General features: G+C 37.9%; 1 protein-coding gene and 1 pseudogene across 1 annotated transcript; one reads left to right on the forward strand and one right to left on the reverse strand.

Annotated features, from left to right (window-relative positions):
* The first annotated feature begins 69 nt into the window (after positions 1-69).
* LOC111323868 (nuclear pore complex protein Nup155) lies at positions 70-25,902 on the forward strand. Its single transcript, XM_088737312.1, has 34 exons — positions 70-561; positions 2,532-2,669; positions 3,254-3,350; positions 4,139-4,209; positions 9,611-9,703; positions 9,852-10,012; positions 10,788-10,896; positions 10,971-11,044; positions 11,963-12,054; positions 12,561-12,658; positions 13,562-13,714; positions 14,529-14,629; positions 15,501-15,668; positions 16,037-16,147; positions 16,257-16,319; positions 16,627-16,901; positions 17,232-17,298; positions 17,688-17,812; positions 17,943-17,998; positions 18,650-18,789; positions 19,062-19,121; positions 19,633-19,764; positions 20,294-20,371; positions 20,984-21,044; positions 21,223-21,358; positions 22,122-22,272; positions 22,354-22,458; positions 22,783-22,940; positions 23,296-23,545; positions 24,033-24,153; positions 24,318-24,428; positions 24,526-24,662; positions 24,961-25,067; positions 25,192-25,902. The coding sequence occupies exons 1-34, from the start codon at positions 417-419 to the stop codon at positions 25,334-25,336; spliced, it is 4,089 nt and encodes a 1,362-aa protein (XP_088593438.1). The 5' UTR covers positions 70-416; the 3' UTR covers positions 25,337-25,902.
* On the reverse strand, positions 7,341-9,570 carry LOC148719588 (uncharacterized; annotated as a pseudogene).
* Positions 25,903-26,352: the final 450 nt, after the last annotated feature.

Below are 26,352 nucleotides of genomic sequence, written 5' to 3' on the forward strand. Positions count from 1 at the left end.
TGACGTCATTCTTGAGTTTTTCCTTGATCGGAATACAATCGGAGGGTATTCGGCCTTTTCCGCTTCTGTTACTTGAACACGTACAAGATCATGACCTTAGGCTACAGGAACACTTTCGAAACAGTTAAAATAAGAAATCTTGCATTATAAACTTCCAGAAAAGGAAGTAATAAGAGTTTTGAATATATTTTCCCGAACTGAAGCATTTTTGCCCTGCTGTTTGTTGCGAAGTAGTCGGACAAGCCTGAAATTCGTGACAGACTCGGTACTAGTGCCCAAACTTCGCGTGGAAGTACTCCGGAGTGTGCGCAGTCTCGTGGAGCGCTTACTTCGAAATTGTGCCGCCATGTGTAAGTCCTTGAAATGACAGCTATCTGGAGTTAGGTTTGAACCCGAATAACAATTCTGCCTCAAGGATGTCTATAGCTGTGGGAAATAGCTCTCTTGGTTCTATGGTGACTCCGGAAGCGCTGGAAAATGCTGCAAAAGAAGTTGATAGGCAACTAGCTGCAGATCGACAATTTCCTGAGCTTTCGGAGCAGATCAGTGCTTCCCAGCAAAGTAAGTTTTTCCTCAAGTGGGTTCTTCTGGTCATTTTTCTTAGATTACTCCTGTAATATGAAATCTGTACTGCACACGGAACTTCGATTGTGTCTAAGTTAATTGGTACAGTTAATTTGTACTTTGATCTAACTTAATTAAGAACATTAACAACATTGAAAAGTTAATTGGGAAAGAGTTCCAGATAACCCCATACATTAATTATGCATTCATTTCATAAAGACTAAATATAAAGGTTTCTTTGCAACACTCTACGCATAATTAATGTATGGGGTTATATGGAACTCTTGCCATTAACCCTTTGAATGCCAACCCAGGTGCATGCCTCGCAACCAGCGGCCATATTGGATTTTTCATAAAATAATTTTACTCAACAATTTGAGCCCTTTGGCATTGTATAACTCTTTTTAGCTGCGACATTGTCCTCCTCACTTTCACTATCTTCGTTATTTTCATTCTCGCTTTCGAGTTCGTCGATCTCTTCGACTTCTTCCCCGCTTTCATCTTCATCCTCCGAGCTCGAAATACTTTCATTGTACTCTGAAACATCTCCATCACTTTCGTCGCTCATATCAGAGTCTCTATCAGCGAAAACTTCTACCAAAACTTCCTCAGCTGTCATTCGACGTGTGCTGGCCGCCATGTTGGATTTGGCAAGGATTTGCCGCGAAAATAAACAAAGCCTTCTGGGTGTTATGTTGTGCCACAGTGCAAAATTCTGTGGTCAGCGGATTCTCAAATTGTTCCCAGGTCCTTTGAAACAACCACGGATAAAAACCTTGAACGACCGAGAAAAGAAACAAAATGCTTGTCAGAGGACGTATATATACGTCCTCGGTATCTGAGGGTCCTATTTTAGGACGTATATATACGTCCTTGGCATTCAAAGGGTTAATTGCTGTAAAAGGTTGGCTGCCCCTATACTGCAGATGGACAATCCATCTAAGCCACTGAAAGCAAGTTAACTTGCTGAACTCTTGGGATTGTCAAGTTGAGTGTGAAACTCTCCGAATTATTATTGGTAGTCAACCTGTGCAGTAGAACCTCCTGAAGGGTGGGGGGGGGGGGTGTGGAGAGGGGGCAAGAAATGGGTCATTTTTTTTGGTTGTGTTTTAGCCTCTCAGAACCCCTACCCCATGATATTGTTTCTGTGACTAATTATAGACTCCATCTTAGTCAGTTCTGGGTTCTGCGATCCCAACTTAGTCACTTTCTGTCTATGCATTTAGCTTATTAAGCCTTTTTAGTAGGTCATCTCAAAATGATTTGACATATTTGAACCCAAATCTTCCTATTTTTGAATCTCTTCTTTTCAGAATTTTTTCCCCTCAAAATTCCAAAAATGTAGAGTGGGAACCCAATCTAATAACCCTATGGAAAATGGAACTCCATCATAGTCTATTCAGTTGTGAAAATGCCACCCCATCCAGCAACACTTCTCTATTTAACAATTATTTGCTGAAGGCGAGGTGAATATCGTTGAATAATCCCCGAGACGAAGTCTTGGGGATTATTCAACGATATTCACTGAACCTGAGGTGAATAATTGTTTTAGTATAATTTCAGAGCTAAACAACAGAGAAATTTCTAAAATCATAATATTTTAGTAATATTTATTAACATTTTATTTTAACATTTTATATATACCGCGTGGAGCGGTTTATATAGCATCATATAAGGAACTGCTCGACCAATCAGATTGCTAGAAACTCTTTGCTCAGCTCCAAAATTATACTAATAGCCTATTACTAGGAAGTATCCCCTTGGAAGAGAACCTACACTTGGGACTGTCTCGTGAATTTGCCCACTGTGCTGTTATGACCAAGTTCTAAATAATTACCAAACCTTTCCAAACCTTGCTGGGTAATACACAGAAGTTGTAGGAAGAAAACAAATGGTAGTCAATTCCAGAAGTTGAATGGTCTAAACAATTACTGAATATTTAAAAATTATTTTTACTGTTTGTGTAGTTCAGACAACTTTCAGTGGAATCAATGACTTTGATTATCCATCATTATCATCACCATCTGTTGGCTTGGCTGGTTTGGAGCTGGTCAGTCTTCTTAAAAGAGTTCCCCTCCCATCAGAGCTGATGGAACAGTTTAATTGTATCCTATTGCTATTGTTTTGTTTTTTGTTGTTGTATTTTAATGTGCAAGAGATACTTATGAATGTTTCCATGAGTCTAGTCTTTTTAAGTCTAATAAATGATGTGACAGAACTTGTTTGTTTTTCTATTAATTTATCAATATGAGTGAATTAAAATGTTTTCACTTACCAAGGGTTAGGTTAATTGTGTTTTGAACAATCTGACCCTGTTTGGGGAGAGTCACTATCAGAGAACAGTGTCTTACTCAACAATATATTACAGTGATCTAGCTAAGGCTTTGAACCAAGACCTTTTGATAACCCTTTAACTCCTAAGATTTCTTTTGTAGCTGCAAGACATTTCCTTGTAAACTAGTAACAAGAATGTGGTGCTAGACTAAGATAACAACTTGTACCTGATTTTCATTACCTGTTTTGTGAACAGTCTATGGATATTCCAGGGAGAAATTACTTGTTAATCACCTCTGGGAGTTAAAGGAATAAAAGTGCAATATAACTAACCACTATGCCATAGTGTATCACAGTTATACTCTGGAAGAATGCAGGAGACTTCAGTGCAAAATCCTTGACTTAAACTTTGTAGACATGCAATGTAATTGTATGATGGGTCTCTTTCCTGAGATTAGAAGAGCATGGCTCACCATTGACAGTAATATTTATGTTTGGAATTATGAGGATGGGTAAGTGTCTTTTGAAATTTGTGGTGCTGGAAATTTTTCCAATTTTAAAATTATTTCCAACCCATGTGTCAAGTCATTTACTATAATCTTGGACAAAAAGAAGTGAAAACTGCACTACCATAATTTTAAAAATTTTGAACCATAGGAAACATTTGAACTACGACAGGTTTGTGATGTTTTTTTTTTTTTTTTTTGCTACAAAATGTGACTAGCCTTTGGTTTAACTTGACCAAGGCTGACCAAGTTGTCTGCCATATTTGCATGTTTCCAAGTTTATTTTGCACTATTCAAATTCAAATTAATAACTAGGTGAAGAAGATAATGAGAAGTAGATAACATGCAGGTTTGTATATGTGTGCACAGTGACCAAAGTAGCTGTAGCTTTCGTGTTGGTCACTGTCCCATTTAAGTAAATAGAGGTCCAAGATATAAGTGTGAGGTAATAATAAATTAGGGTATTAAGAGAATAGTTCTTAACATAAATATATAGAATGAATACTAGACTTATTGATATAGTGCGATAATATACTACATTTAGAATTTATAATTAAAAAGGAGAGGAAAAAAATGTAATGTTTGGCTGATCACTCACCAATAGTTCTAAAACATAGTAAACAAACAAAAAGTTTGTCTTAACTCTTCTTTGATTTAAATGTTCTAGTGCACACTTAACCTTTTAGCAGTAGACCATTTAGCCAAATGATTGAGGTGGCATCTTTTGTTGTTGAGTGAAACTTCACTTGAACAAAATGAATCATATGTAAATATGTTCTTTTGTTTCTTTATAGGAGTGACTCTGCTTATTTTGATGGGTTGGATGAAACTATTTTGTGTGCAGGATTAGTGAAAGCTAAGCCAGGTTTGTTTAATCATTACAGCAAAGATTACAGATGTGCATATTTTACTGCAGGTCTGTCTGGCCACATTAACCCATAACACTCTTACATCAATGTACATATTCTCCATACTGTTCTCAATACATTTCGGAAGGTGCTATAAAGAAGAATTTAAAAATTAAACGAGACTTACCTGTAAGTTGAAGTTTGATTGTAATTCTATCCGTCACCAAGCACTGAGGGATACGTGAGATAGTATTGTGCCTGCGTGAACTCAGTTTTTTAAAGCACATATCATGTGTGCAGTGAAGAAAATCCCTGTCAAACTAGTGGGAGAGCCTGATATGGGAGGGCACGTAATCCCTCAGTGCTTGGTGATGGATAGAATTACGATCAAACTTCAACTTACAGGTAAGTCTCGCTTAATTTTTAAATTCTATTCCGTCACCGCACTGAGGGCTCACGTAAGACTTCAAAGCACACTGCACACATGAATAAAATAGTGAACACCAAAAAACATGATTCATAGCCAAAGCAGTTTGGTAACTTTAATCTTGTAATAAAATGGTAGAAAAACTATCTGCATTGACAACAGGCTTCTTATAAAACTTGGCAAATATGTCAGATGAGCTCCACCCTGCAACTGATAGGATATGCTCTAATGGGAAATATTTCAAAAATGCCTTAGAGGTTGCAGCAGCCCTAGTGCTGTGTGTCTTAAAAAAGTTTACATCAATCTCAGATTTTTCTGTAACTGTTTTGACCCATCTACAGATGGTGTCCTGAGAAACAGGTTTAAATGGCTTGGAATAACTAACAAACAATTGGTGTGCACCTCCACATAAGGCAGAGGTGTAGTCAAGATAAGCCTTCAAAGAAGTAACAACACAAATGTTGGGGTTACCCATATATGCTACAAACTCAACAACTGTGGGTTTAGATCCTAGCTTAGATAGCTTTAAAGGTTTACAAATGATTAAAGTCACAGAATTTTCAGAAACAACTATGTTCTCCAGAGACAAGTAGTGAATCGTTGGCCCCCGTTGAGCTGACACTAGTGACATCAGGGTGACCAGTTTTGATATCAGATCTTTAAGAGAGCACTCTGTAGTAGAGATTGACTTAAGATAGTTCATGACCTTGTTCACATCCCATGTTACAGTATATCTTGGGTTTGAGGGTCATGCTTCATAAACTCCTTTTAAGAACCTTTTTACACTCTCTCGTGCCCCAAATGTTAACTGATGGACAGGTTTTGAGACACTGAGAAAATCCCTGTGTCTCATAAGACTGCCGGACAATCTGCAAACAAGCAGAGTCATTTTCCTGATTAAGGGGTGAACTTCTTGTTTCATCCCCGACATTTGTAAGGTAGTCCTCTGTGATGGTAGTACTCTTGGAACAACCACCAACATGTGAAGTTTGGGGTACCAACTTTGGGTTGGCCATATTGGGACTATCATGAAGCCTTCGGCAGAGTCCATCTGTATCTTCTGTAGACACCTGGCAATTGAACTGAAAGGGGGAAAACCATAGAAAAACTGTTTACCTCATGTGATAGAGAAAGCATCAATAAATGCTGCCCCTGGATCAGGTTTCTAGGATACATAACATGAGACCTGATGATTTAATCTGGATGCAAAGAGATATATGGAGGGTCCCCCCCAGATTTCTGTAATCTTCTGGAATATGTCAGGTCTTATCATCCATTCCTTGTTGTCAGAGAAGACACATGATTCTCAGTCAGCCTCAACATTTTTTATCCCTGGAATATGGGCAGCTGTTAACCATATTTGTTTTTCTATGCCACCACAGCCAAATGCCTTTTGCAATAGTATTACATTCTCTGGAATGTGTACCCCCCCATAGCATTAATATAGTTCACAGTTGTAGAGTTATCCGAGTAGATCTGGACATGGATGCCTTGCTCGTTTTTGCAACATGCCTGAAGTCCAAAAATGCAGCCATCAGCTCGAAGCAATTGATGTGGTATTTTGCCTCTTCATCTGACCACCTACCCCCTGTTTTTTCACCATCTTTGACTGCCCCCCATCCTTTAGTTGACGCATCAGTATAAATGATTAGATCAACCTTTGAGGTAGTTAATAATATGGGGTAGTTATCAGTTGGTATGTTATAATCATACCACCACTTAATCTCTGAAACACTTTCATGTGATAATTTCATATGAGCTTTGTAATTGCCTTTATTCTGTCTTAAGGCAGTAGTTTTGTCCATCTCAAGGTGTCTATAAAACAGTGATCCATGTAAGACCCCAGGGAAACTTGATACTCAGTAGCAGTCCTATAAAGCTTGCCAGTTCCTGAATTGGTAGCTCAGTGAGTTCCATCATTTTCTTACAATTTTCGTGAATATGCTGGATTTTTTCCTGTGTTAGGGACACAGTCATATTAACAAATCCCAGAAATGTAAGCACTTGCACTGGCTTTAGGACTGACTTTAGTGGGTGTAAAATAAAACCCAATTTTGAGAATAAATCACAAGTATCACTAACATTGGCTTGGCAGTCTTCTATGTTCTCCCCCTGTAAATAAGAGTCATCAATATAGCCAACATTCAAGTGACCCTTCTGGCACAACATAGCATACACTGCCTTAAGAATTTTTGTGAAGAGTCTGGGTGCACAAGGGAGCCCATTTGGGAGGCAGGTGAACTGAAACAATCTACCTCTTCAGCAAAACCTCAGATATTTTTTATCTTCAGTGTGAATGGGTACTGAATAGTATGCATCACGCAAATCTACTGAGGCCATATAACAGTTGGGAGTCGTAAGTCTGATTGCTGATTGGAGTGTATCCATCTTAAAATGCTGATACTCCACATGCTTATTCAAATTCTTCAAATTAAGAATTAATCTATGGCCCTCATCTTTCTTGGGGCATACAAATATGGTAGAGATGTATTCACCAGGACAATGTGATGTTTCTGAAATAACACCTTTCATCAACAGTTTGTCAGTTTCCATGGCAATGACCTCCTGCTCTAGTTGTGAAAAGTTAATTTCTTTTGGTGGCATACACTGTTGTGGCTCTCCATTCTCAAAATCAATTTTATAATGTTTCACACTATTAAGAATGAAAAGATCTGCGGTTATGCATTGCCACTGAGAGGCAAATTGTTTCAGGCGGCCACCTACAATGTCAACAGATTGCTCTGACATATTTCTTACCTCAATATCAACGTTTTTAGGAATCTGAGTCACTTTCTTGAAGGTCTGAGGATATTTGTGTTCGTTTTTCCATGAGCCTTAAAAAGGCTTCCTGTAATACTGGTGCCCTGGGCGTCTACAGCCACGAGCATAAAAGTTGTGCCTGTGACAATCAGGCTTGGCTGTTGATCTGCCACTGTGCGTAGACACTTTCTCCCCCACGCGGTTGACCTCAGTCAACTCTTTCACCTGTTTAGGGAAATCATCACCAAATAATTGGTCGGTGATTGCCAGCGAGGAAGAGCAAAGGTGTTTATATTCGTCATGTAGATTAGGTTTAATCAATTCTCTTCGTCTTTGGTTTCGTCCACTATTTGCATTAGCAAACAAGGCTAGCGCATTGGTTGACTGTTGTAAAAGGTCGTTTCCCTTTGGAAGCAATGGCATATGATGTAGAAGTGTGTTGATCATAGTAGTCAATGCACACATTCCTTTGAAGAGCAATGTCTGCACCTTTTGCAGTCTCACATCTTGGGATCAAACTGCTGGAGTTATATGATCCCATATTGGTTGATTTACTCAGACTTTTGTCAGTGATTCACAGTTTTCTGGTCTGTGATACTTATTCAATTTTTCGTGGAGTTTCTCTTCGGGCAGGCCCCCTTTGACCATGGCATTAACTACATTGGCCAGCTCTGCATTAATACTTGGACCAAGGAGGCAGTGTGGCCGAGTGGTTAGAGTGTCAGACTCGTAATCCACCACTCCCGGGTTCGAGTCCCACCCCCACCACTGGATTTGTTTCACAGTAGCCCCGAGTTCAGATCCTTGGCCATGCTTGTAAATAGCCAACTGGTTTGCCTCCGGCCGGTTGGGGTTCTTAATGATGTTCTTAATGATGTTATGTTCGATTTAGATGATTTGTTTCATTTGTTTGCAAGGACCACAATGGAAACTACTGGTTCACCAGTAATTGGGTAATCCTATTAAAAGACTTTTTTTTTTTTTTTTTGGACCTGTGTCCTCTTTCTTTAGCTCTCGCTTTAAGCTATTAAGCACTTCAAATTTTCCTTCATTAGAAGGTGTTTGCTGAGGCCCAGCTGAATCAGTCAGCTTTGTCACAGCTTCCTTGAAGCCTATAGTTTTGGTATCTTTCTTCTTTTTCGCAGCAGGCTCCCTGTTGACCTCATGGTTATTCTCGGTCTGAGGAATTTCTTCCTGTTCTACGCTGTCCATGTCTTCCTTCTCAAATTCTGACTGGAGCAGTTTGAAAGACTCTGCAATAGTCTTAGATAAATCCTGAGACATCTGGGCAAATCCCTGTTTTAACAAAGCGGCCAACTCTTGTAGTTCAGTTTTGGCACCAACGGCGCCATGAACAGTTTCGACATTCCCTTCGATATGCTCATTTTGAGAAGTACTGTTTCTCCTTTTTAAGTTGTCTTTCTTGCCCTTAGGCTCAACATTAGTTGAACTTTCAGGCAACAACAGCAACAATCTTTAAAATTGAATCTTGTGCTGGCTTTAGTTCACTTTCAAAGGCAGCAACACACTGAGTTCGCACAGGCACAGTGCTATCTCACGTGAGCCCTCAGTGCGGTGGTGGAATAGAATTTGTTTGACAATCAAGAGCTTCTCTAGCTGGTGATCATCTCATTTCTTCTTTTGGGCTGGGTTGTTCAAAGCTGGGTTAAGATAACCCAGGGTTACTGTAAAATCTGATTTTTAGATCTGAAAGCTTTAAAAGGAAATTCAGTGGAATTCTTTTTTTCTACAACTTGGTGATTGGATGCTCTAAAAAGTGCAAGGAATATTGTCCCAAAAAAGACTTTAGAACAAAGGATTAAAGAAACCCTGATTAGAATTTAACCTTGGGTTAGTGCTAATCAGCCTTTGAAGAACTGAGCCCTGACCTTAATGTGTGATTCAGGGTGTGATATTGTAGGGAGAAAGTAGATGCTAATCACACTAAGGGGTCAAAGAATTAGGAGCCCTGTATACCTCAGGCATCCATACTTCGGTTATCACAATAAGCTTGCCAACTGGTTTTTCTCTCCTCTGAAATTGTTATTTTTTTTCCATTGTGTAATAATATTAGAAATATTGTTACAGAGATTTTTAAAGATGAAGTGAAATACATCTTATGTCTTACAACTCCAATTGATATTGTTCTACTGGCTGTGACATTTACGTCAAAGAGGTTAGGTATGTCCATTTTTTTCCATTGTGTAATTTTATTCGAAATATTGTTGCAGAGATTTTTAAAGATGAAGTGAAATACATCTTATGTCTTACAACTCCAATTGATATTGTTCTACTGGCTGTGACATTTACGTCAAAGAAGTTAGGTATGTCCATTTCGTAACAAGCATTTGATTTTGCCATGTTGTGATCTAAACTTTGAGTTTTGTTACCATTTCATGGATTAAAACAAGCACGTATTTCCTAAGATTACATGAGCTATTTAAAATGCTCTGTTCTTTCAACCTTTTTCAGGAAGTTTAAGTCATGATGAGTTTTCTGAGATGCATCTTCATCCCAATCCAGTGTTTTCTATTCCTTCTGATAATATTTATATGATCTGCATCACTGGAACTCAGTCAGGAAGAATATTTCTGGGTGGAAAAGATGGCTGTGTTTATGAGATAGCTTATCAGGTTAGTTGACACTTTAATCCTCAAACAAGATTCAATAAGTGATTTTATTACACGACTCGGGCAGTCAGAGGGCCAATAACTAAAATCAACCAATCAAAATGCTCTATTGCCGGTCAATGTTCTCTCAGTATTGGACCGGGCACTGTCCCGAATGATACTGCACTTGTGTCCCTTTGAACTTCAGTCATATAATAAATCTCTTATTAACCAAGCTTGCTCAGGACCGTGCTGGAAGAATATCGGCCCTCGGTCTTTTTTGTACAGACCTCGCTGCGCTTGGTCCATACAGTCAAGACCTCGGGCTGATATTCTCCCAGTATGGCCCCCGCTCTTGGTTAATAAGAGATATCTCCTTTATGACTGTCTTGCATTTCTTTTTAACTTACATGGGAGAATTTGATCTCATATAAAGAACACCCTTAAGAAGATAAGTTTCTTCGTTCTCATTACCTGTTTGCAAGATGACATAATGGGAGTACAAGGAGAAACTGAGTGCTGATCACATCTTAGTGCTTGGGAACATCTTCCTATGGACCGGGCGCTATATAAATAAAATAAGATTAAAGATTTGAAAGATTAAAGATCTGGGAGATTAAGGTTGAACAGTAAAGCTGTAGAATATCAAGCCCTACAGTGGATTGATTTTTCTTGTTGCTTTTTGAAAGTAAATACTTAGATCAGTGTTGGGAGTTTTGTTGTTTATGGCATAAATTGTACACCCCATATTTATTTTTACAGGATTAGTCTTAGGTAAATTGTTTCTTTACATTTGTAGGCTGCTGATAGTTGGTTGCCATGGAGAAATTGCAGGAAAATAAATCATTCCTCAAGAACTTTATCCTTCCTTGTTCCATCTTTTTTAAGTTCTACTTTCAGTGGTGAAGGTGAGGATAACAAACCATTAGTACTTTGGTACTCAGATTGCACACTACAAGTTTCTGTAATTGCTCTGTTTTAGATGCCGTCGCACAATTAGCAGTTGACAATACAAGAAACATTCTCTATGCACGATCAGAAAAAGGAGCTATTCAGGTATGTTGTAATGCACTAAGCCTATCAAATGAAAGAGTTGTGTAAGAAGTGATGAAGTCATACATTCAGTCAATCAAATTTATTTTGTAACTCTTCCTCTTTTCCTAACCGCCTCCTGGTTAGCTCAATTGGTTAGAGCACTGGATTGTGTTGTGCGGGAGATCAAGGGTTCTAGCCCCGGCCGGACTAATACTCATGATCTTCAAATGACTGAGGAGAATTTGCTACCTTTCTATAATATCAAGAAATGAATAGATATTCTAGTCTTCTTGGATAAGGATAAATATTTAATGGAGGTCCTGTCTCCTGCAGGGTTAGGGGTAGGAGACGTTAATCTCCCATACACGAGATTACTGTGTGATGGATGTCCTCCCCTGGGGTGGGATGGATGTCCTCCCCTGGGGTGGGATGGGTGGGGGGAAAGGTGAGGTCATTACATGGACTAAAGAGGCTGTCAGAGGCACCTGATAATGCTGACATCCGATCTCAACCTTAGTAACACTGTAGACCTTAGCAATTCAGCCTATGCTGCTATTAAGGTATCAAATAAACCATTCACTATAACCATACACTATTCAGTCTGTTTGCCTGCCTCTTCATCCACTTGATTGGTTTTTTAATGTGTCAGACTGTTTTTCTGTCTGTCTGTTTTTTGTCTGACTATATCTGTTTGACTGTTCTTCTCTCTGTCTCTCTGTCTTTCTGTCTGTCTGTCCATCTGCCTCTCTGTCTCTCTGTTTTTCTGATTGTCTGTCTGTCTGCTGCTTATTGGTTTGTCTCTCTGTAACCTTTTCAAGCCTCACTAAACATTCTTTTTTTGTATGATTATGACATATCATGACAAAGCCCTCCATCATTATACACTGTAATGTCCAGTTGCTGTAGTTACCAATAAATCTTGCAACTCCCTCTTGTCAGGTGTTCGATCTTGGTGCTGATGGTAAAAGTATGAGCTATGTTGCATCATTAACTCAGGACAAAATCACACACAAAGCAGAGTCTGCTGCAAGGTAGAACAGCCTATTTTTAACAACTTTCTAAGATGATTGTGGGAAAAAATTATATGGAATAATGGTCGATGAAAATATTTGACAAAATAATATTTGCTAAGAGATGATGTCACAAGGTATACCTGATATTCTTGGAATAAGTCAGAATAGTTTCAATATTCAAAATATTCATGTTATCTACCAAAAAGTTAATAATGATACTCAAACTTATCAGGTAGAAGCTGTTATCTTGATCTAACACCAAATTCTTGTAAGTCATATACAAAGAAATGTGCAGAAGTTAGAGGAGAGAATTAACAATCTGATCTTGGGAGTTAAAGGGTTAAAGTTGATATCTCATTACTGGAAAGTCCCACATATTAATTTCCTTTGTTTCTCTCTTTTATCAGTTTACAAAAATGATAAAACCTTTGACAAGATTGGTTGTTAAATTAAAGTTGATTAAGAGGTAGATTATAGAGTAAGGACAGGCTTGTTTTCATTGATCAAATCTTGTTTGTTTTCAGAACTATTGATCGCAATCAATTTAAACCCATTGTGCACATTGCACCTATTGCGAGGCACGAATCAAAAAGTGTTCATTTGGTTGCAATCACTCATGCAGGTAAGCATTATAGTCTTGTTAATATTTTCACTCTCAGAAGTGATCAAAAATGGATTTTTCTTACATTATCCACAAACTGTCAAGTAGGAAAGTGAGTAGAAGAAATGTTTTGAAACAAAGTTTGATTGAACACCAAATTTTCAGAGATAAATTTGTAAGAAATATGACAGACAGTGAGGAGAATTAGATTTTTGATTTTAATGAGTGAAAGGGGCAAGTTAAGCTGTGTCTATAACTCTCTTGTGTTTTATAGTTGTTCTTCAAAAATATAATATGACACTTACACAGATTGATCAAAGGAGTGCATTGTGCCTTCCAAATATGTTGGTTTACAGTTTTTAGTTACTTTCACTGCCAACAATCTTCAGAACCTCCCCCACCTGGACAATCAAATTACATACCTCCCAGTTAGCTCAATTGGTCAGAGTGCCAGTTTGTGTTGTGTGGGAGGTAGAGGGCTCAAGCCCCAGGCGGACCGATACTCCTGGTCTTAAAATAAGTGAGGAGAATTTGCTACCTTTCTATAATCAAGAAATGGATAGATATTCTAGTCTTCTCGGATAAGGACGAATAAACTGTAGGCCCCGTCTCCCGCAGGGTTAGGGTTAGGAGACATTAATTTCCCACTCACGAGATTACCGTATTGTGGATGTCCTCCCCTGGGGTGGGGTGGGATGGGTGGGAATTGGCCCTGAAAAGCCCCCATGGGGAGTGGTCAACTAACGTATGTATGTATGTATGTATGTATGTATGTATGTATGTATGTATGTATGTATGTATGTATGTATGTATGTATGTATGTATGTATGTATGTATGTATGTATGTATGTATGTATGTATGTATGTATGTATGTATACCTAGTTGATAAGGGTATCATTTGAGTTTATGTTTCTCTTTATTAGGTGTGCGACTTTACTTTTCCACAACAAATGTCAGAGTACCACTAGAGAGACCAACTAAACTGCAACTTGTTCACATAAGACTTCCACCAGGTTTTGCACCATCTGCAACTTCACAGAAACCTTCAAAAGTGCATGCAGCTTTTTACCGACAGGGTACATGTACTACTTTGAAACTTGTAAATAACATTCAGAGCTCTAGATCTAAGACTTTGCTTCCAGAATTGATTTTTTAGATATTACAAATTTTAACACGAATAGTTAGCTTGGTTTGAGGTGCATTTTTAATTATGGATGCTTTATGTTCATCTCTTTGTTAGAATTATTAATTTCCCACGCACGAGATTACTGTGTGGTGGATGTCCTCCCCTGGGTGGGATGGGTGGGTGTTGGCCCTGAAAAGCCCCTATGGGGAGTGGTCAAGTAACCTATGTATGTATGTATGTAATTATTAAGGGTGATAAAGAGGGGTTAACCATTAGCCCTTTACACCCTAACATCAGAATGCATATTCTCCATACTGTTTTTTAAGCATTTTGTAAGCATTTTGTAAGCATTTTGTTTCACAGAAATGATTGTGTGTAGTTTGTGATCATGTACTTTATTCTCATTACCATAATGTTAGATGCAGTACTAATAATGTATAGAGAAATTAGATGCCAATCATTCCCAGGTGTTAAAGGGTTAAAGCAGTTTATTCTAAAGCTGATGTATCAGTTGTTTTAGTGATTCATTAAATCTCCCCTCCCAAACTGCATAAGGCTTTGATGAATAACTCATAATTATGGTCAACAACAATTCTTCAGAATTTTCCATCTTAGTCAGTTTGGCAAAGGCTAGCACTTGATTTATCATACTTTTGAAATTAACTGTGTCCAAAACTTAAAAATAAGATCAATTTGTAACCAGATTTCCAATTTTTTTATTCACTTTGTGGTTATCTTTTGTTTTGTGAATATTTTTTACTTAGGAATCTCACTCATGGCTGCTTCTCAAACTGAAGATATGGATATTCTTTGGGGAATCAGTCCTGATCCATTTCCCTTTCAGACACCTTTAAAGGAAATGCAGGTAATAAATCTTATTTAGTGCTGACAATCAGGTAATAAATCCTATCTAGCCCTGACAAACCATATGGGGCCTTTATCAGGCACAATTATTATTAATATTATCATACACAAGTATAATTCAGTAATTAATCAAAATATTTATTTACAAGGAGAATCGCATGTGACAGACTTGATCAGTATGAGGTAAAAGAACGCAAATTCATGTTGTAGTTTTAGATGAATGTCCAGTTAAAATTTACATGGGCTCATTATTTTATTCCAAACTGAACTCAAAGTATTTTGACTGCTATTACTGATTCTATCAGTGAACTCTTTTTTCCGTAAGAGGATCTAATATTCCTCACAATATTGCCCCTGAATCAAGCATTAAGGTCATAAGAATAAAGGAGTTGTTTACTAACTAATCAAAAGAAGTTCTTGAGTGGTAAACAAATTCTCCTTGTCAGCACCCTAGGAAATGTATAGAGAACAGTGTGGAGAATAAACAAGTTTATTACACGACTCGGGCAGTCAGAGGGCCAATAACTAAAATCAACCAATCAAAATGCTCTATTGCTGGTCAATATTCTCTCAGTATTGGACCGGGCACTGTCCCAAATGGTCCCGAATGATACTGCACTTATGTCCCTTTGAACTTCAGTCATATAATAAATCTCTTATTAACCAAGCTTGCTCGGGACCGTAGTGGAAGAATATCGGCCATCGGTCTTTTTTGTATGGACCTCGCTATGCTCAGTCTGTACTATCGAGACCTCGGGTCGATATTCTCCCAGTACGGCCCTCGCGCTTGGTTAATAAGATATATGTACATACTGATGTTAGGGTGTTAAGGGTTATTAGTTAAGTTACTTCGATTAATTATATTTATCTAGGTGACAGTTCCTATGGATGGACGAACATGGTCTTTAAGTGAAGTTCCTGCATTTGGAAATAACATGCACAGTCTTTGTCCAATTGTCAGAGACCAGTGGATGGAGCCACCTGCTGTTGTCAAGCAGCATGGATCTCCTCAGAGATCATATGTTGCTTTAAGTTCTCAGGTTAGAGCATGGTTTGCCGATTTCTTTGTCCATTGATATTTTCCATAAAAATATACTGTCTCTCTCTTTTTGTCTGTTTTCCAAACATACGTTTTTATTTGGTTATTTGTCACTAAGTACATCTTCCCCTCTTGGAATCATTTCATGTCGTGCATTGTCATCAGGAGAAAACAGCAGAATTAATGCTCTGAGAGGTTCTATAAAACATCCCAGTGTTAATCCACACTTGAAGTAACTGGTTTATCAGATTACTTGGCTTGTAAGCTGTTGATGTTTAAGTTTTTATTACACACATCCAGACATGGGTCAAAGTTTGAGGTCATTTCTGCTCATCTGATTAAAATTAGATTTTGACTTTGATTTGACAGGGAAGTTACCTTTTTACAACATATCGTCCAGTGGAACAGCTGCGACAGTTATTGATACAGAGTCAGGGTTTTGACTCTGACTCTGTACATGCGTTTTTCAAGCTTTATAAGGTTAGTCTACACAAATGAATAATGACTATAAGGATTGGAAGGCTAACATGCTCTTTTCTTAAAACAACTCTGTCAAATAGACTGATAGATCATTTTGTAATTTTCACAGGAAGACCAGGCTTGTGCCACATGTCTTGTGTTAGCTTGCTCGACACAGACCTCCCAACAACAAGTAAGTCTTATTTCACAGTTTGCCAAATTATACTTGGTCGTAGTTTAAATAAAATTGCTAATTTGTCACAACTTTAATGTTGTGTTCAATGTCTGTATTATTTTATTTCACACATCTATAGGTTTAGGACTGTGTTAAGGGTTTTAAGTTATGTGTATAGCTATCATGATATACCAGCAACCAATGGCATTGTAATTTACTTTGAGAATTTGCAGATTGCCTTTTGTCACTTTTTATCTTTTATGAACCTTGTATTTTTTTTTTGTATAAGAAAAAAAATTAAAGAAAAATATTTTGTTCTATTCAGATTGCTGAATGGGCCACAAGAGCTTTCTTCAAATATGGAGAGTCAGTGTCACACCACCCCACCCCAGCTGGTACATCTGGACATCCCGCAGAGCCTAGTAGCACCCTGGGTGGTAGCTACATAGCTTCCCCAGGAGTCAGACAAGGATTCAGCAGTCCAGGGGTTGTGACATCAACACCTCACCCTAATGGTGTGGGGCAGGCAGTGGTCAGACCTGAGGTGATAAGATCCAGCAAACATGATGGACTGTGCATGTACTTTGCACGAATCCTTGAGTAAGTTATTTGTTTATATTTAATTTGAACTGGGTTTTATTTCTCAGATGTCTTCCTTGACTGGTTGATGTTTTTGATACCACTTATCTGTAACAATTGCTTAATTTGTACAAGACCTTTAGCTTTCTGTCAGTCATAGCTCAGTTATCATTTGTAAAATATCTTCTTACAATGTTTTGCCTGTTTTATGGTATGGTCCTAAAAAGAAATTAAATAACTGTAGTTTTCGTGGTGTTACTCTTTCAAAATACAAACCAGAAAATTGTTTTTAACTGTCTTCTCTTATTGTTGACAATCTGAGGTTTGGTACTCCATTTTCCCTTCTTTTAGAACTATTTGGGATGCAAGATTAATGTTTGAAGATTTCTTGGTTCCTCCTCCTTCAGAGCCACAACAGGTGAGAATAGTTTTGAATGTAGTTCTTTTTTCTTAAGTTCCAATAACCAAAAAAATATTGAAGAAGCTGTAAATATAATTTAAAATAAGGGGTCTCAACCAGACTAAAGTTCACTGTTTAACTCTCTCACTTCCCCGATCTTATTAGTAGTTCTCCCGACAGGCTGCCATGCAATTCTTTTAGTTAATTTCAATTCCACCCTTAAACTATTTGACTTTTCAACAAAATCTGATAAGTTTTGATCAATTTGTTTGTTTGGCAACAATGGTTTGATATTTCAAAATACTTAGTCTAGTAAATACAGTTTTCTCAGCACAAAGACAAATAAAAGAACAAGTGAGGTTAATAACTTTGCATATATTTACTAATGGCAAAGTTTGATTTTGCAGCCAGTCCCAGTTTTACGGAGTGTGCTTAATGTTGTCCAACTTGGATGGATTTTGGAAAAAGTACGGCAGCTTCAAACATGGATGGAACAGAATATCAGGTTCTTGCTTCCAAACATGGAAGGGGGGTGAGAATAATCCTTCTTGTTCCTTCCTTTGTATTCACATAGTTCTTGTTATGTGTGTGCCGTGAATTTGTCAAGTAAGTCACATTGAACAAATTTTCTTAAGGTAAGTAATTTATTTTTTCTCTTCCAGTTTTCCTAGAGTAACAATGGGTGGTATGCAGCCATTTCTTCAACAAACTCATCAGGGTTAGTAGTTACCAATTTAGCTTTGTTTTATATCCTTTGCCATAAATGGTCAAACAAGGAAAAAAGGAATATACATCTAAAATGAAACTAAAACACAAAATGCAAATCTTTCCAATTTGTATTTTTTTCCTAAGAATAATTTTCAGTTTACCCATTAACTCTTAAAAGTTTTTAACATGTGACTTCTCCCACTAACTTCCGTACATCATCCAGCAAACTGGTAATGAGAATGCTCAAACTTATCAGGTAGAAGTTGTTATTGTGATCTAGCACCAAATTCTCATAACTAATTTACAAGGAAATGTGCAGCAGCTAGAGGGGAGAATTTACAATCAGATCTTGTGAGTTAAAGGGTTAAGTGTCCAAAGTTAACTGAGACTTCTTTGGTTTTGTTCTATGCTGTTTTGCATGAGTTTTCCAGATAAGTTTTGTCTGCATGCATTTCCACCAATGAGGAGTTAAACTAAGATCAGTAGTTGCAGTTTTGATCACTGAGGTTTTATTTTCTTGCATGAAGCTTTTTTTATTGTGTTCATGAAGCCTTCTATTGTAATTTTCCTATTTTGTTACAGATCATTTTGATTACTTTGGTTTTTACTCCACTACTATAACTGGAATGAAAATGTAACTTAAGTTTGCAACATGTTACAGGTTCAGCAGAAACAATTAATGCAGAGAAAAACTTTATGATGAATTTTAAGTCACTTGTGGACCGGTCGGTGGAGATTCTCAGTCTGTGGCAAGTTCTTAATGAACACAACATGGAAGATGTCACACTTCGCCTTGATACTGTAAGACATTTTGTGTTTGATCATTTTTTGTTTCTGAACTGATCAACTACCAGTAGTTAACTTCTTACATCTATGGGTTTAAATGGAGGGGGAAGATTTAAATTCAAGCAAATTTTTCAAATTTAGCAGGCCACTCTGTGATATACATCCTTATAGATTAACCAATTATAACACACGTGCTAACTGAAAAATGTGGTACTAGGAAGTAATTTCTAAGCTCGGTAATTCAAGCAAGTCTGGTTTGTTTTGTGATTGTTGTCTTTTAATTTCAGGCAATAAGGGATCGTTTAAAGCATGTCAAGTTTAGAGACCTGGCAACCAAGGAGCAGGAGGTATCCATGGCAATTGTGTTTGTTCAACCAAATTGAGTAAAATTTGTATAGACTTAACTTTGTTTATCTGTCACTTTCTTGGTCTTTGGCTATGGATGGCAAGGATGCTTTGAATAGTTCTGACTGGGGAGGGGGAATCATACACAAGCATGTTATTGGAATTTAGGAGCATATTGGGAAGTTTTCTCAGTCTTTATAATTACTATTATACCTGGAAAAACATGAGGATGAATAGAACTTTTTGACCTCCCTCCCTTGTCCCTTGGCAGTGCTCTTTCCTATGCCCTTGTCCCCCTTTGCACTGTGGATAGAGGAGGAATGCATGGATACGTTAATCATGGATATGATTCCAATCAGGGGCATGGTTGGCAACTGGATTTGGGATTTGTCATTGCTGTCAAACTTTCAGAAAAACCATGAGCAGATTCTCATTCCATCACTACTTGGTTACAAAATGTGCTTTTCTGTTAATAATTCGGTAGGAAACTAATGTTACCTGTTTTTCCTGTAGATCTGCAGTGCCCTCATTGCATCATTGATCAACTGTTTCCTGGATGACAGTGCCTCTACAGATATTATCAGTGAAAAGTTGAGGGAAGTCTGTCCAAATTTATTCAGCAATGATGATGCAGTGACTACAAAGGTACAACTTTATCAGGATAAAAACAGACTGTAAAGCTTCTCTGAATACATCACATGTTTTGAACCCCATTCAGAAGATTTAAATTTTTTTTTGCAACCACACCTTTGCAGAGTGGTCATTAGACAGTGGACGGTGCAAAATTATCTTGCTACTGCCCAGAATTCTCTAGCTTAATTTCCATGCCTTGAGTTACCTTTTTATTCAGAGGTGGAGAATATTCTCTTTGTACTTTACACTGTTCTTCTGCCACCACATTTCTTAACCCTTTAACCCATAACAACAGTATGCATATTCTCCATACTGTTCTCCATAAATTTCTTAAGGTGCTGATAAGGAGAATTTGTTTAACAATCAAGAGCTTCTTTAGTTGTTGATCATTTCCTGTTTTCTAATGACCTTGGTGTGTGATTCAGGGGTGATAGATGCTAGTAGTCGTGGTGGATTCAAGGGTCGATGAAAGCTCTGCCTATTGATGAGAGATTTAGATTGATCTGTGTGAAAGTATTGCCCTTTGTTTAATTCCCTTTAGGCTGGTGAACTTTTAATGCTGGCTAAAAGAAGTAGAGACAAAGCCGAACAAGAAAGTATTCTAAAAGATGCTCTCCAAGTAAGTAGTAGCATATCTTTTATTCGTGGTTACCACACTTGGTTTTATACCATTTCATTTAGATTGGCAAAAAATTGAAGTTTGAATTTAAACTTTTTCCTGAAAAACTAGATAGGCACCCACATGCTTTGTCTCAAGATTAACCATGTCTAGATTTTACTTTTTACTTGGTTTAAAACAAATGCCAGATTTCTTGTTTCTGGTCACCATACAGTAATGATAAAATCGGGCCTCTTGTATTCATGTTCTTGTAGATACGATATAGCTCCCACCTCAACTGTAACCTTAACTTTTTCAAACCCTAACATCAGTATGCATATTCTCCACACTGTTCTCTATACATTTCCTAAGGTGCTGACAAGGAGAATTTGTTTAACAATCAAGAGCTTTTTTAGTTGGTGATCATTTCCTTTAGTCTCGTAATCTTAATCTGTGACTCTGGGGTTTACATTGTAAGGAGAAATTAGATGTAGTCACTGTAAGGAATCAAAGGCTTCAAGCGACAGCAGAGGTTTAAAATAGAATGGAACAGGAAATCTTTGGAACACTCTTCTAAGTTTTTTTTCCTTTGTTACTGTTTTTTTTTTTTTTTTTTTTTTTTTTTTTGGGTAGTGTTATCGACAAGTGACCCATCAAATAAACCTGGAATTGATTTGTTCTTTATTTGAATCAGGTGAGATCATCTTGAAACTCGTTCAGTGATAGTAATTACAGAATATAGGGCCATTGAGGTCCATCTTGTCGGCATGCACTGAAGAACGAGGCAGAAAACAAAAGGATGCATTGTCATTCAATGAGATGTAAATAAATGGCCCTGTATTTTATTAATTTAGTTTTTTCTGTTTTTAAAGTGAGATTCTATGATGGAGTCGTGGAGTTATCTTTGTATGCTGCACTCAAACGAGATCCTCAAGGACTGGCTTTACACTTCTACAGGAATGGAGAGCCACACGGTGATGTGCAAGGAAAGGAAGCGTTTATTGCCAGGTATTTTATCTTTAATCTCTCTCTGCTATGTTTCAGTGTTTTACAAGAAGCCATCTTATCGGTTTTGGTGCGAATCTGATGACTTGGTGGGAACACAGGTAGCCTGTGCAAGTACTTATTATTAGCGTCTCCTCACGAGCGTTTCTTGCCCGTGGGAACTGAGTACGAGGCCGACCACGAGGCTTTGAGCAACGAGAGCCGGCGAGAGGACTCACAATGTTTTAACACTGATAGTTAGTGCCAGACCCCCGACAAATATCTTGCTAATCGTCGCAAATCTTCGCGCATCTATCAATTGTTTAAATCTTTTAGTTTAGGAATAGTTCGTTATGTTATAGCTATATTTATTTATTCAATATGTTTTATTGTTGTTTTTTTATTTATTTATTTATTTGTAATTCATAGATCATATTTATATCAAGAGTTTTAACCGATTGTTGTTCATTACTTAGTGCCATTGTTTTTGAAATTATTATTGTTATTTTTTATATTATTTTGAAACTCCTAGTATAGTTTTTTTTTTTTGCCTTCTTAGGACTATACTTATTAAAGATTAAAGATAAAGACGCGTGTAGTGAAGCGCTTACATGAGGGTCTCCTCCTAGGCTAGAACCCAGTTTTCACTCTTCCTTTTCTTCTCCCCTCAGGACCGTAGGTCGTCATTGGTAAAAACCATAGTGCAGACAAAAACGTCAGTGTTGTTCGTAAATATTCCCTTTGTTTTTCACTATTATATTAGACACATATTGTCTTCTTTTTCCAGGCAACAATGCTACAAGTGCGTTCTGGACTGTCTCCAGCGTCTTCTTATCGCGAAAACAGCTCCTTCTCAATCTCCCGGTCGACCCACACGGCCAGGGCCTCCTCCCGCCCCAGACCCCAATGCTCTGACACCGCATGATGCTGAAAAGCTTGTAAGTTCTTAAGAGAATAAGATCTGATTTCTTTCAGGTTTTAATGTAGCGTTTAATTTCCAGACTTTATCTTTTTCCTAGATGGAGGATGTTTTATCGTTTTCACTGTCTTACGGGGATGAATTATGGCATGTAGATTTGTATCAATGGTTGATTAACAATGGACTGACTGACAGGCTGCTGGAGGTTAGTACTATGTCTGTGTGCCTTGTTATTATTCTTAGAGTCCTTGCATTTTACTTTCTCCTTAACCATTATCCACTTGTTTTTCGGGAAAAGTCGGGCGCCAAGTCGCAATTAGTTTCGTTTTGTATCTAATTGGTCCAATATGTGGCGGGAGTTTATAAACCAATCACATAGCCGTGAAGGAAAACAGCCCAGTAGTATTTCTGTTGGCCCTCAGTTGATATTTTTCTCTGCCATGATGTTTTTGTTTTGTTTTTTTTTGTTTTTGTTTTTTGTGTTTTTTAATTTTTTTTTAATACTTATTCCTTTTTTCTTCAAATGAAGATCAAATCTCCGCACCTGGAGGTGTTTCTGAAGAGATCATCGTCACAGGATCAGCCAAATGAATTAAAGATGTTAGACTTGTTGTGGAAACATTATGAAAAGACAAAAAATTACTCTGCTGCTGCAAGAGTCCTCTCTAAACTCTCTGAAAAACAAAGGTAATCAAGTAACGTCAGCTGATATCAACAAAACAGATTTTGCTCACCCCTATCCTCATTTCCCCGTTCAACGTTGGTTATTGCAAAAGACAAACTCGTGTGGGACAAAATTGTTAGATCAGCATTGCTCTGGGTGAGCATGGTCAGAATTTATAAATAGCAACACTTTCGTATCCTTGTAATCAAGGTTTTAGGTCTCAGGGCGCTTTGTAGCAACTTTTATCATCAGTTTCTCAGAAGTCGCAATAATTTCGTTTGGTTGGTGGAATACGGTGACATACTTCACGCAGTCAGTCACGCTCACTCCCCTCTTTTAATTGTCCAAAAGTCATCAGTGTTATTGTTTATATTTCAGTCCTGATGTAACTCTAGAATTAAGATTGGAATATCTGGCTCGTGCCATTATGAGCGCGAAGAGCTGTAATCTGAGGACCTCTGGGAGTACTGACGGGGAATTCTTACACGAGTTAGAAGAGAAGCTGGAAGTTGCGCGTATCCAGATGCAAGTTTATCAAGCTCTTGTGAGGATCAACTCTGCTAATCCATCTAGGCGCATAGATCAAGCTTTGATTGGATTGAATTCTCAGCTCTTGGATGTCACCACAGTAAGAGTCTTGTTATTCTCTTTAGTAAATAAACTCCCAACTAGCATGTAGTTTTCCGTTAAGATATTGACACATTTTCCAGCAAGTGAGCAATTGTTGTTTTTGTCATATGATTGGTAAGCGCGCTGTTTTTCATCTCTTTTCAGTCCACTCTCGTTCAAATAACTCGCTTTACCGATTCTTCCTCTCTTTCCTTCTGTATAGATCATTTATCGTAATTTCAAGTTCTACAATCCCCTCGTTCGATCTTCCGTGTTCTCCGATTTTCATTTCTTCACCCTTGATAGTCTCCCACGTCGAGGTCTTCCCCTTATCAAAGAACAATTTTGTTTTAAGTGGTATATATCTAAGCCTATTATAATTGACATATGTCTATTACTTTTTCGCTGTTAGTCTGAAGTTCTACTTGTGCGATTTTTCCGGTGTTTTCTCGGAATTGAAATTTTGCTTTATAGTATGGACTAACTTGATTATAATCGTCCTCTAGCTGTACGGAGATTTTGCTGATGAGTTTGATCTGTCCGAGTGTAAACTCGCCATAGTTCATTGTGCCGGACATTACGACCCAACCCTGATTGAGACACTATGGAGGGACATCATAGAAGCTGGTCAGTAATTTTTTTATTTTTTAAGTTTAAGGCTCTCGAAGGTATCGCCATGTCTTGTTTGGAAATAGCCAGGTACCTGTAACCTAAATAATTAATTATTGAGAAGTAGGTGAATTTTCCCAAGAATTACTAAGAGCTCACCCTACGTTTGTCTTCTTTAACAGAGCTCCGCGATTCACATCAGAATCCTCCCAGTGATCGTATGGCAATCGTCAGCAAAAAGATATCTTTCCTAGGAAAGGTTTATGTCCACTCTGAGCGGTACTTTCCATTGGGTAAGTCATTATGTCACGTGTCACGGCCAGTGCGTGACTGTCACATAAATCACGCTTTAAATTTTTTACTTACCTATTTTGTTGTGTACTCTTTCAGGGGCCATAATTCTTATGCTGGAAAAGAAGAGCGCCGAGTTGGTCTGGGACCCAACCTGGGTGTTTATGACCATGTTAGAGATTGGTATTCCATTCCCCGTGTTACATGCCATCTATGACAAACTGTTCAAAGCCAAGGTAATTCAATATATCACAACCACATTAGCTTAGGGATGAGTTCTCATAGGATCTTCGGATTAATATTAGCAACTGTATGTACAATCTAGTATACGTTATGAACCCAGAATGTGGCCCATCGGGCTTCCTGTGGCTCATACTTTTTTCCCCGTCCCGCGTTCATAAAACATTGAAGGTCGATTATTTGGAACACTTGTATAAGGAATGGGAGGGGAGGGTGTGCACAGGATGGAGTGAAAAAATTGAACAGAAGGTAAATTATTGTTTACTTTAAGTGATATTTGTCTGTGTTTTTAAGGATCAGTGTTGGCGAACACTAGACAAGCCTATTCACATCCTTGAAGTTATATATCACTTGTTAATGAAATTTGTAAACACACCATCTATTTCCCCACCATATGAGAGGTAAGTGCATGTTTTTTATCAACTTCAACTTGAATGTAACGTTTATTGTGTTGTTTGTGTTCCCCAGGCCCTTCGCAACATTTGAGTTATCACTAAAGAGCTATTTCCTGACTTTTGTTTTCAGACCAGGAATAACAATCGCACTGTACGACGCATGTGCCACGTATCTGGTGGAACTGCAGTCCTGTCTTTCACGTGACCCTAGTGTGCAAAACACGCTGGCCAAATTCCAAGGATTGAGGGCGTGTCTAAAGCGTCTTTTGCCCTAAATGACTATCTTCGGTCGGAAATCGTGCGTTTTATTTGCGCTTTTTAAGATCTCATGGCCGAGTTCTTTTGAAAACGCCGTGAAAGAGGGTGTTCAAGCCTTGAAAAAAGTGTTTCTTCGTAGTGCGTAGACTAACAAGCTATTTTTAAAACATCCGTACAGTTGTAAATAAAAGTTTAGGTGAAGTTTTCACAATGAACTATTTTTATTTGCAATTTTGTCATTTGTGGGCGGGGGCTGGCGGGGAGATAAAGGAAGGATGCGAATTCTTACCACCTTGGACAGAGGTAAAAATACCTTCTAACGGTAATAATACACTGCACCAAACAGGCTCTGTTTGTGGTATTTTTCTAGAACTTGGGGAGGGGTATTGTGTACGTCGTGCATTTTCCTAGTTAATCATCAGTAGATCTACAAATTTCGTCACCGCTTTTTTTGACAGTGTAAAAATAACATTGGTAAAACGTCGGCCAGTGTTGTTGTTTCTCTTACGAACATATGCAGAGTCAGTAACCTAAATTAGGTATTGAAGTATGATGATAGAAATAAATCAATGTTTACCTACGATCTACTCGAATATTGTAAACATGGAGAACTCTAAGTGACCTGTTACTTTTGTATGAGTAATGCGTGAGTAAATGACCCCATGCATCCCACACCCCACCAATTTAGCGGCGTTGTCGCTGTCACTTAATTGTCAGCGATTTTGAATCTTGCTGCGTTATTCAAATCTCAAGGGTGCTTATTTTTATTGTTATAAAAGCAAACTTTGACAAATTTTATTTTTCACAGTCAGATCCAACTTTTTTTTTTAAGGTTGTGGAGATCTGGAATAGGATTCCATGACCCGTGTATTCTCCAGATCTCAGTATATTATAAGTTCTCCCTTCTGTCTGCATTGCATTTGTTGCACTTTTAGCCTAACAGAACTGAGATCTGCGAATTTGGTTTTAAATCGTACGATGTCTGAAAGTAATATCTTTATTCTCATTACCTATCCGCCTGGCAGTGGTTTGA

This window comes from Stylophora pistillata, chromosome 11, assembly GCF_964205215.1.
Source record: "Stylophora pistillata chromosome 11, jaStyPist1.2, whole genome shotgun sequence".
NCBI lineage: Eukaryota > Metazoa > Cnidaria > Anthozoa > Scleractinia > Pocilloporidae > Stylophora > Stylophora pistillata.

Coding starts and splice junctions, on each gene's coding strand:
- LOC111323868 (XM_088737312.1), top strand. CDS start 417: ATGTCTATAGCTGTGGGAAATAGCTCTCTTGGTTCTATGGTGACTCCG. Junction 11,045..11,962: donor CAGAAAAAGGAGCTATTCAG/GTATGTTGTAAT, acceptor CCCTCTTGTCAG/GTGTTCGATCTTGGTGCTGA. Junction 19,765..20,293: donor ATGATGCAGTGACTACAAAG/GTACAACTTTAT, acceptor AATTCCCTTTAG/GCTGGTGAACTTTTAATGCT.